This window comes from Oncorhynchus gorbuscha, linkage group LG06 (genome assembly GCF_021184085.1).
Source record: "Oncorhynchus gorbuscha isolate QuinsamMale2020 ecotype Even-year linkage group LG06, OgorEven_v1.0, whole genome shotgun sequence".
Lineage (NCBI taxonomy): Eukaryota > Metazoa > Chordata > Actinopteri > Salmoniformes > Salmonidae > Oncorhynchus > Oncorhynchus gorbuscha.
Window position 1 is genome coordinate 101467943 of NC_060178.1, and position 12780 is coordinate 101480722.

The window sequence follows — 12780 nt, forward strand, 5'->3', positions numbered from 1 at the left end:
AAACTCTCCTTCCAGACTCATATCAAACATCTCCAATCGAAAATCAAATCAAGAGTCGGCTTTCTATTCCGCAACAAAGCCTCCTTCACTCACGCCACCAAACTTACCCTCGTAAAACTGACTATCCTACCGATCCTCGACTTCGGCGATGTCATCTACAAAATTGCTTCCAACACTCTACTCAGCAAACTGGATGCAGTTTATCACAGTGCCATCCGCTTTGTCACTAAAGCACCTTATACCACCCACCACTGCGACTTGTATGCTCTAGTCGGCTGGCCCTCGCTACATATTTGTCGCCAGACCCACTGGCTCCAGGTCATCTACAAGTTTATGCTAGGTAAAGCTCTGCCTTATCTCAGTTCACTGGTCACGATGGCAACACCCACCCGTAGCACGCACTCCAGCAGGTGTATCTCACTGATCATCCCTAGAGCCAACACCTCATTTGGCCGTCTTTCGTTCCAGTACTCTGCTGCCTGTGACTGGAACGAATTGCAAAAATCGCTGAAGTTGGAGACTTTTATCTCCCTCACCAACTTCAAACATCTGCTATCTGAGCAGCTAACCGATCGCTGCAGCTGTACATAATCTATTGGTAAATAGCCCACCCATTTTCACCTACCTCATCCCCATACTGTTTTTATTTATTTACTTTTCTGCTCTTTTGCACACCAATCTCTCTATCTGTACATGACCATCTGATCATTTATCACTCCAGTGTTAATCTGCAAAATTGTAATTATTCGCCTACCTCCTCATGCCTTTTGCACACAATGTATATAGACTCCCCTTTTGTTTCTACTGTGTTATTGACTTGTTAATTGTTTACTCCATGTGTAACTCTGTGTTGTCTGTTCACACTGCTATGCTTTATCTTGGCCAGGTCGCAGTTGCAAATGAGAACTTGTTCTCAACTAGCCTACCTGGTTAAATAAAGGTGTTCTCAACTAGCCTACCTGGTTAAATAAAGGTGAAATAAAAAAATATAATAATAAAAAATACTTTCGCATAACCCTACCAAAGACCCCTGTATAAATACTTTCACATAACCCTACCAAAGACCCCTGTATAAATACTTTCACATAACCCTACCAAAGACCCCTGTATAAATACTTTCGCATAACCCTACCAAAGACCCCTGTATAAATACTTTCACATAACCCTACCAAAGACCCCTGTATAAATACTTTCACATAACCCTACCAAAGACCCCTGTATAAATACTTTCACATAACCCTACCAAAGACCCCTGTATACATACTTTCACATAACCCTACCAAAGACCCCTGTATAAATACTTTCACATAACCCTACCAAAGACCCCTGTATAAATACTTTCACATAACCCTACCAAAGACCCCTGTATACATACTTTCACATAACCCTACCAAAGACCCCTGTATACATACTTTCACATAACCCTACCAAAGACCCCTGTATAAATACTTTCACATAACCCTACCAAAGACCCCTGTATACATACTTTCACATAACCCTACCAAAGACCCCTGTATAAATACTTTCACATAACCCTACCAAAGACCCCTGTATAAATACTTTCGCATAAACCTAACAAAGACCCCTGTATAAATACTTCCTCATAACCCTACCAAAGACCCCTGTATAAATACTTTCACATAACCCTACCAAAGACCCCTGTATAAATACTTTCGCATAACCCTACCAAAGACCCCTGTATAAATACTTTCACATAAACCTAACAAAGACCCCTGTATACATACTTTCACATAACCCTACCAAAGACCCCTGTATAAATACTTTCACATAACCCTACCAAAGACCCCTGTATAAATACTTTCACATAACCCTACCAAAGACCCCTGTATAAATACTTTCACATAAACCTAACAAAGACCCCTTTATAAATACTTTCACATAACCCTACCAAAGACCCCTGTATAAATAATTTCACATAACCCTACCAAAGACCCCTGTATAAATACTTTCGCATAACCCTACCAAAGACCCCTGTATAAATACTTTCACATAACCCTACCAAAGACCCCTGTATAAATACTTTCACATAAACCTAACAAAGACCCCTTTATAAATACTTTCACATAACCCTACCAAAGACCCCTGTATAAATACTTTCACATAACCCTACCAAAGACCCCTGTATAAATACTTTCGCATAACCCTACCAAAGACCCCTGTATAAATACTTTCACATAAACCTAACAAAGACCCCTTTATAAATACTTTCGCATAACCCTACCAAAGACCCCTGTATAAATACTTTCACATAACCCTACCAAAGACCCCTGTATAAATTATTTCATATAACCCTACCAAAGACCCCTGTATAAATACTTTCACATAACCCTACCAAAGACCCCTGTATAAATACGTTCACATAACCCTACCAAAGATCCCTGTATACATACTTTCACATAACCCTACCAAAGACCCCTGTATAAATACTTTCACATAACCCTACCAAAGACCCCTGTATAAATACTTTCACATAACCCTACCAAAGACCCCTGTATAAATACTTTCACATAAACCTAATAAAGACCCCTGTATAAAACTATACATTCACATAAACCTAACAAAGACTCCTGTATAAATATTTTTCACATAAACCTAACAAAGATCCCTATATAAAACTATACGTTCACATAAACCTATCATCGATAAACATTTGATAAAGTGACTCTCGTGTTTATTTGGTCTGAACCTACATCTCATTGTCTTTAAAGCATGATGAGTTATTTCATATTAATTATATTAATTCGTGTATCTGATTATATTAAACCATATGACTCACATAGTCTAACATGACTACATTATGCATGTATTATCTATCAAATGAATAATATTCTAATGTGTCTAACCAGTGAGTTACTTTTGACTCTGAACATGTGAGATGTGTGTGTTTATTTTACTGCTAGTGTTTACTGTGTATGCCTTAAACTGCACAACAACGCGCTACATAAACAAGCTGGATGCGTAAAAAATCAGTGGTTAAATAAATAAATAATATTCGAAATATATAACGGGATAAATAAACAAATATATCATTTAAACGTTGTTGCCATCCTGCTTGGGATCCTAAAACTATTTTCGAATAATTTCCTTGTGGAAATGAAAAACGAATTGATTTTTAAGTGGTGCCCTTGTGGGCTGGAATAGTGAGGGGAAGCACACTTGGAAAGGCATTTGAGAAACTACGCTGTTTTACCTAAATTGTGAGGCAATGATGTGTTGTTGATTCGACTTAAAGCACACAGGGACCCGGCCAGGAGAAAGCACAATGTGGAGCTGTTGGAGAGACAAACTGACACGTCAAACCCGATTGACCAAGTAGGCTAATACACCATAGCAGCTTGCGATATTACACGAGGTGATTTATTTAACTCACACTCACACATACACACACACACACACTTCCCTCTTCTCTTGTCCAATCCAAATCACGCCTACCAACTGATACACGCATCACGGAGTTCAAGCCAGCGAAAGCCCTCCTTAGAGTAACCGGAAGAAAGAGAGCCTACAGTTCCAGCCTCCCGGCTCCATTCAATGAGAAGCTTCCAATGGCTTCATTAGAAGTAACGAGTTGACACAAGGTAAATCTAACATTGAGGCACTATTCTGTCCGTGCGCGGAGCGCCCTCATTAACTGTCGCTAACAAGCCGTGCAAATACACTGATTGGACAGCTCCCGTATAACCCCGCAGACTTAGCAGGATGCCCACTTAATGAGACCACACAAAAAAAGAAAAAGATAAGTTGGGAAAAACTCTTTACAGTCAAATAATTTGGAGTTTGGTGAAAGAGTTCATGTAGACCTATGGGTCTGGATGGTTCTAAACTAAATATTTTTCTGCACTGGTTTCAAATGTGGGAAATTTTCGTATTTTGTTTTTAAATAAGCAGATGTCTAGACCCTAAAAACAAATAATCAGAAAACACTTTTGTCCAAAAGACCCATGGTCACCTGTCCTGCATGGGTAACCAACCATCTCGTAATCTCCATCCATATTCTCATTGGTTTCATTGGTTCTCATTGTTGCTATCTTTGACAAACACTCAATTCCTCCCAGTACTATGTGCCAAGTCAATACTACCCAGGCTGTATCAATGGCCAATAAATAATTTAGTAGTTACAATAGCCAATATATATTTTCAGCCTATAAAGGTACACATCTGATTCAAGGCCACGTCTGATTCAAGGTGTGTATGTCATAATCATTATAAAAAGACAAACGATATAGACTACTGAAAGATTAATAAAATAATAAACGCTCCAGTGCAGAGCTATACACTACCTTTGGACGCCCAGCAAAGAGGGTTGAAGCCGTTGCTAAGAAAACCAAGAAAGGGGTATTTGCGCCCCATTCCGACAGCGTTACACAGCTGCAGCAGCTCTTGCTGTACAAGACTTGGAGACTGGTGCTCGATTCCACTCCATGAAGACAGATACGAAAGCAGCAAACCAAATGCAATCGCATTTTTTCAGATGATCTAACACTAAATTGGCACGGCAATATACCTAACCAATCATGTAATTGTTAATGTTTCCCATGCATCTATCGACATTTTATAGGCTAAGACATTTGGGTGAGCTCATCACTATTAGTCTTTACAACGCGTGCGTCTTGCGCAAATCACGGGCTATCCTAAAACGATTCGATTTTAAAAGTAGTTTCAAACAAGCGTTTTATTCAATCAGATTTTTTAAAGAATGAATAGTGAACTAAAGAGGCAGAGCCCAGTGTGTGACTAAGGAACTTACAGGATCCGGAAAGGATTTCCACCTCCGCCCTTGGACAAACGGATTTTTTCAAGATATAATGCATATATAGTCCGGTCCCTGTAGTTAATCGTTGGCAATTACCCGTTTAAAACCTGATTAAAACAAGGAAGAATGAAGAAGGGGAAAGGAGGACGAAAGGAAGACGAGAAAAAAATACAAAGAAGCAGAAATAGAGAAGAAATAACTATGCTGACTGATGGATAACGTAGTTTTGTGGTAAATCTGACAAAATGTCACCCTAAAAGTTCGAATGCGTTCTATTGCGAGTTCAGTCAAGAACTTTAAGAGAAACTGTCGCTGCCCACATCAAGCATGTGACCAAGACCCTGTCATAAAAACAATCTCAATCTTTAACCATGCAGTGTTAAAATGGTCTATTGAAGTATGTATAGTCTATACATGGGTCAGAAAAACGAAATAATTCAAAAGATGAAAGTAGCCAATGTACCCGGGCTGCATTCTGTTCAGTCCTTGTGCTGAAAATACCGAACAATTACGCATGCATTTTGATCAGGGGTGGGTGTAGCAGGTTTTTTCTGGTCATCAATTGAGAAGCCGAGGTTAAGTAGGGAAGAAAATAAAAATGAGTGCTTTTCTTACCTTTTCATTGAGTGGCTCGGTTCCCCCTCTCAGAATGTGACGCAACCTAATACCTTTGTTTATTTCCCCCCTTGGAACATTGACACAAATATAGCCTAACTTCCGAAATGTTGAGCCCAGAGTCAACGGGCGCCAATATATACATCCCCGATAAGTAATCACGCCGAGTCAAGGTTAATTAATATTTGTGTTGTCAGTTTAGAGTTAGTCCTAACTCATGCCTGTATTGTCACGTCCGGGTTCGGTGGTAAATAAACAAAGATCAGGTTAATGGTTAATCGGCATTGAATAACGCGTCTCCCGCTGGTTATCGTTAAGAGAGGAGTACTAAGAAGCTGGAGGATAAACAGACAATTAGGCCAGGTGAATAAACTTGTATGGTGGTGTTAATGACATGCTTAGCATAAACAAAAGCTAGGCTATGTAAGAAGAATGTGATTTACCACTGGCTTTGCAAACCCATTCAGGTTTTACATTTCACCTAAGTGATTTCCGAATTGCCTGCGAGGGCTGCTTACAACTAGGCTCCATCTCCTTTAAAAAATAGCTCTACGTAATACCTGGAGTCGATGCATATTGATCAGATAAATGTGTAGACCCGGGACACAAGCAAAGCAGCTTTAAATATTCCGATTACTTTCCGTTAAGCCCCCTCTTAATTTTGGCGGAGCGAGAAGGGGCAGGTTAGTTTTAACACGACCATAGCCAGCATGGAAATAACGCAGGTTACTTCCAGTCCAAGAAGCTTTCCAATTGGACCAATTCAAGTGCCACTTGGAATTACTTCTCCTGAGTTTCGTATGACAAGGGAGCAAACAGATTTGATCCCAAAGACAACCTGCCCTTAAGCTTCCAACATGATCATCACCCCACCCCTATAGCGCGCGCACACACACACACACACACACACACACACACACACACACACACACACACACACACACACACACACACACACACACACACACACACACACACACACACACACACACACACACACACACACACACACACACACACACACACACACACACACACAACACACAGAGCACAAACACACAGACGCACACACACACACACACGCACACACACAGCACAAACACACAGACGCACACACACACACTCACGCACACACACACGAAAACAAAGCAATGGTATAAATATGGTATCTGCATCCACTGGAACAACCTCACAGTAATTGTAATTGGATGTGAATATGATAAACAGAATACGAAAACGCAGATGTGCATGCTACTTTACTCTCCCTTATGCTGGAACCGGTGGAATAGGAAGATGGCGAGGAATGCAAAAATATGAGGCTGGAGAAAGAGAAGGAAACGTTTTGAATTCCTGAATGATTTAGAAATTCGGCATAGGATAATTATGTCAATTTTATTGAGGCCGGATTAGCCGAAGTCTAGATGTTGTGTTTCACTACGTCTAATGCATGCGCTTAAACAATGTGAGCACTGTTCGTGACTGTGAACTCGTAGTTTTGACACCAACTATTGTAAAGTGACTCTTCCACTGGATGTCATAAGGTGAATGCACCAATTTGTAAGTCGCTCTGGATAAGAGCGTCTGCTAAATGACTTAAATGTAAATGTAAACTAAGCCATGACAAATAATGGGGAAGTAGGCCTACAGTCACTTTTGTAATAAACATAAGAACCACGCCGCTATGGCTGCTGATGTGGGCTCTAAACCAAGTCCAGTGACATGTGGATATTGATCATGCCTATAGTTGTGAAAATGAAATGCAATAAGCCTAGTTTGCCACTTTAATAATGGGAATTAATGGGAAATGATGTAAAATATATCACTAGCCACTTTAAACAATGCTACCTAATATAATGTTACATACCCTACATTATTCATCTCATATGCATACGTATATACTGTACTCTATATCATCTACTGCATCCTTACGTAATACATGTATTACTAGCCACTTTAACTATGCCACTTTGTTTACATACTCATCTCATATGTATATACTGCACTCAATACCATCTACTGTATCTTGTCTATGCTGCTCTGTACCATCACTCATTCATATATCTTTATGTACATATTTTTTAGCCCCTTACACTGTGTATAAGACAGTAGTTTTGGAATTGTTAGTTAGATTACTTGTTGGTTATTACTGCATTGTCGGAACTAGAAGCACAAGCATTTCGCTACACTCGAATTAACATCTGCTAACCATGTGTATGTGACAAATAACATTTGATTTGATTTGTTTTCTTTAGGCTATATAGATTCAGACTAATAATTTTCACCATAATTATACAAATGGTCGCCAAAACTACTAGGCCTACAGCGCAAGAACTGCAAAAGCAATACCAATGGCAAAACGTTTAATCATTACAATGCACCGCATCGATATTCATTTAACATGAAAACGCTGTTTGGAAAAACGCACACTGGGCAGTGGGCCAGCAGGGTTGCACTGCTGCGTAATACCAGCGGAGGCCAAGCCCGACTAGAGGTTGAGCCACTGCGAATTACACCCACACCGACGGTCTGCTGTTCTCTGAGCAAAGCAAGCGCCCAGACTGTCACGAAATATTGACATATCGCGTTTTCCGATTCATCTCTGGAAGTGAGTCAGACAGGCATATCAAACGGTAAAAATTACTATATTATGTTTTATCCGTTTAAATAACGTTTTTTATACGCATATACGCAAAATCTATATACTAGTCCCCCATGGGCCTAAATTATGCCAGCTTTCGTCCCTCACCAAAACTTAAAAGTGTTCACATGGGATAAAATGGAAAAACTACCCCAATATAAGGTGTGACTTGACTGTTACAAAAAAAAGAAAACCAAACGTTTTCCTGCCTGAAAGAACAAGCATCTCTCCACACATTTCTTCTTGAGCTCTAACGAGCCTCGTTAAGATCGCAATAATATTCCACCCACTAATTGCTAATTCCATTCAACAAATAGGCGAGCCATGTCTTATACTTCACTATCGTGCAGTGGGAGGGTGGTGTTGAGATTGGAGTTTCTGATAACCCCCGGTGCTTGCAACAGAAGTGGTGAAAGCCCTAGTCTACGTACTGGCTAATGATTGGCACGCTTGACAGTGATTGGCAGGGTTGCCATGACAACCTCACAACCACACCAAGAAGACCAATAGAAAAGCGAAACAAAATGTTTCAGTGCTACACTCACGGTGGATTTAGGGGGAGATATTATGAGGCTGGTGTCATTAGGCGATAGCTATTGAATCGTACAATCTTTACTCGTCGTTCTTTTTCTTGATAACTGTATTTCTCTCTCAGGTCATTCCATGGTTTTCAGATCCCCTTTAGAGCTTTATCCCTCCCATTTCTTCCTGCCAAACTTCACTGAGCGCCCTGTGCTCTTGGCGAGCAGCACTCCCACCAGGTCTCCAGAAGACTTGTCAATGTTTGCGCTACCGACCCTCAACTTCTCTCCGGAGCAAGTGGCGAGCGTCTGCGAGACGCTAGAGGAAACCGGAGACATTGAACGGCTGGGACGATTCCTATGGTCCCTGCCGGTAGCACCGGGAGCATGCGAGCAGATCAACAAGCATGAGTCCATCCTGCGAGCTCGCGCAGTGGTTGCTTTCCACACTGGGAATTTTCGAGACCTTTATCACATCTTGGAGAACCACAAGTTTACCAAAGACTCCCATGGCAAACTGCAGGCCATGTGGCTGGAGGCACACTATCAGGAGGCCGAGAAGCTGCGCGGTCGCCCCTTAGGACCGGTTGACAAGTACAGGGTACGTAAGAAGTTCCCCCTGCCCAGGACCATCTGGGACGGCGAGCAGAAGACGCACTGTTTCAAAGAGAGGACGCGCGGTCTGTTAAGGGAGTGGTACCTCCAGGACCCATATCCAAACCCCAGCAAGAAAAGGGAACTGGCACAAGCCACTGGACTCACTCCTACACAGGTCGGAAATTGGTTTAAAAACCGGAGGCAACGAGACAGAGCCGCGGCAGCAAAAAACAGGTCAGTGCGCTGTTCATTTTTCAAGCATAGGCTACACAGAACCAAATAAGCAAAAATAATTCATATAAACTGAATGCAAACCTACCATGTAAATATAAAACTTAATCGAAGTAATAAACAATGTTATAGAGGGGTTACAAATGAGTAAATTGGGTGTATGGTTGGAGGTGGAGATGGAGCACGGCGACATTTTACTTTTTAATCTCATTGGCCTACATGCATTCAGGGGCTACACTCTTAGAACAAATAGTTATTTGGGGTTTCTACATAGAAGCGTGTACAGAAAAATATAACTATTATTGCTGTCCAAAATAATCCAAAATATATTAAAATGCATAAAATATTATTCTACGTAAAACACACAACTCTCGACAAATTGGAAAGCGTGTAGGCTAGATTACGTTGATATGCTAGTTTCCCTGATAAGCAAAATGAAAACATCAGTCTATGCGTTAGATAACAAAACAGGAAGTACACACAAAGAAAATCAGCAGCAATGCAAGTCTTGAAGTTGTCCTATTTTCCAGACAAGACAAAAAAATAATTATTCATAAGGATGTCTGTTAAACTTGGAATACAGCATGTTGTGGTGATACTACGTTTTTAATTTATTGTTATCTTCCCTCAACAAGTGAAGGTTTTGGTCTGACAACTTCACACACTGCAGCGTGGTATAGATTTTGACCACAAACAGGAAATAAAACAAAACACGTAGCTTATAGGTTATTGGTTCGTTGTTTAATCAACATAATATCATGTACATATAGCAGCTGTAAAAGGCCAGTGCAGTCGAAGAAACCACACACAAGGAAACACTGGGAAAGATGGGCTAGTTTTTGCAAAATGAATGTGTTCAGTTACGAATTATTATTTTGTATTCGTGGTGCTTTTTACACATACGAAACGTAAACATTAGACTATAGACGTTTGGAAACGATTGATGCATACTATTTGATATAAGCTGTCAACATAAATACCACATATTCATTCTAAAACTATAGCCTGTTTTGCAGCCATGTTTTCGATTCACAATGTGTGTAGACTATTATTTATTGACAATGCAATAATAAATGACAAATTGAACTGGATGAAAACAGAAAAAACAAGTTGTTGAAGAATCGAAGAACACAGCTATATTTCATCCTCTGTGTTTTCTCACTGATAAAATCGGAGGCCTACATTGTGGATTGATTCATGTAGGATGATTGCAATTATTTCCCATTCGACGTGTCAGTAAATCAAAACAATCAGAAAAATTGAGTCTCATTCATTTGGATGTAGGCCTGTAGTCTCTCATTCATTTGGACGTAGGCCTGGATATGACAAAATCGAATATAAAAGACACTTCTCAAATTGCATTGGCCATGGATTAAGTATAACTAACAACCAGCCTCTTATTCTAATAAACACTGTCATATTTCGCCATTTTTGGTATTTCTTCTGCTTTGTTTTAGACTATTCTTGCTCCCATTAGGAGCAAGAATAGTAATGTATACGTTGTTAAAGGCAAGGCATGGAGTGAATGACAAGCAGGCTGAGCGGTATTTTGCGGAGGGACACTGTATATAATTGCTATGTTATTTTCCCTTTCTTTAGGCTTCAGCACCAGGGAATTAGACAGAACGGTATGCGGTCCCTTTCAGAATCCGGGTGTACTCCACGCAGCTCGGCCGAATCGCCGTCGACCGCGGCCAGTCCTACTACCAGCATCTCCAGTATGACAGAGCGAGTTGACACTGGAACGTCCATTCTTTCAGTAACATCCAGTGACTCCGAGTGCGACGTATGATATAAAAATATAAATATTTACAGGAAATATGGACATGAAAAAAAAAACTATGAAATATCGAGGATGAAAAAAGGACCAATTTATATAAATATATATATATAAAAAAAAGAACAACAAAAAAACATATTTTGTAAGCGCTTTCAATGGACCCACCACGCCCCCACCACCACCTCTACCTGCATGATGGTTTTTTGCATCTGGGAAAAAATACCTTGTTCAATATTTCTACAAGGATCATCGAGAAGAGGGAATTAATTACCAGAGGGTGTTTATCGCCTTTTCATTTCCGTTTTAAGTCCAAGTGATGATGCGGCTCAGCCAAGATGCAATTCTGTTTGACTTTATGTTCATCAGACAATCATTTACGTTTTAAGCACCTTTGTACTACACTTCTGTCACTGCCTGTGTGGAGTAAATGGTGAAATGTGGAACCGAATCGTTATGACTGTATCAGATTTGTATTTTTATTTCAAGATTTTATATTGAATTATGTATATCTCCAATAATGCGATCATTCTCCCGGTCTGTACTCTCCTATATGTGTAGATATGTAAATAACGCGATCATTCTCCCGGTCTGTAATATCCTATATGTGTAGATATGTAAATAACGCGATCATTCTCCCGGCCTGTAATATCCTATATGTGTAGACATGCTTGTACATAATATTGCTCTCCCATCTCCATCTTTTATATCCTTGTTCACTTTTCTCGACTGGGTGTTCCTACATAAAATATTTGTCGAAATGTAAAAGTGCTCTAGACGTTTTGTTAGTTTGTTTGTTTTTATACCGAACATGGATAATGACACTAGATAAACGTGTTATCAGTCACAGTTATGCAAAACTATTTAATATAAACATTGGGATATTCTTCAATAGCAATTACAGTCGTACATTTCCTAAAGCGCTTATTATTATTTCTTGCGTGTTTATGTTCGTGTATATTTCTAAATCAAAATACAGTATTCCATTTTGTTATATATTCTGCATTAAGTCTCTATTTTAAGTGAGTCTTCATTGTCCACCATCAATCGTTTATGAGCATATATGTTGAGAAATTGTAATATTACGCCCAGACGAGCGTAGTGATTCTGATGCACATGCTGTGGGTCCTTTTACGACACTAGGCGACACATATATATAGCCTACGTGTCCAAAACCATAGACAAGATGTTGAACAAAAATCGTTTTGCTCCTAAATATATGCATGTGTTATGGTAAACGTCAACGTCATGTAGGCCTAGCTCTTAAGCAAGAGTCCCGTTCCCTCTTTTGTTTATGGTTGCCAGTGAATACAGAAATTAAGTAAACGCGCCATTAAATGGACTAAGCATGGTGGACTCCTCCCCTGCCTCAATCTGCCATTGTTGTTCGGTGAAAGAGCCTTTCTTCACCCAGGGAAGAACATTTCCCCCAGAAAAGCTTTCTCCCTGCATTCTATCCTAAATTCAAAACCAATGATAATAACTTGAATATTTACAATTGAATTGACAATAATTATGATGGTAGATGACAGTTGTTCTTAGACAGAGTTCTGATTCTTCTCTAAAACCCTTCCAACATGTTTTGTAGCTGCGAAATAATTAGGTTTCAATGCACTGTGAGGACAGG

At 39.9% G+C, this 12780-nt stretch overlaps 1 protein-coding gene across 1 annotated transcript; it reads left to right on the plus strand.

Moving 5' to 3' along the window:
• Window positions 1–8541: 8541 nt before the first annotated feature.
• LOC124038630 (homeobox protein SIX3-like) lies at window positions 8542–12158 on the plus strand. The gene is made up of 2 exons (XM_046354708.1): window positions 8542–9379; window positions 10976–12158. The coding sequence occupies exons 1-2, from the start codon at window positions 8691–8693 to the stop codon at window positions 11166–11168; spliced, it is 882 nt and encodes a 293-aa protein (XP_046210664.1). The 5' UTR covers window positions 8542–8690; the 3' UTR covers window positions 11169–12158.
• Window positions 12159–12780: the final 622 nt, after the last annotated feature.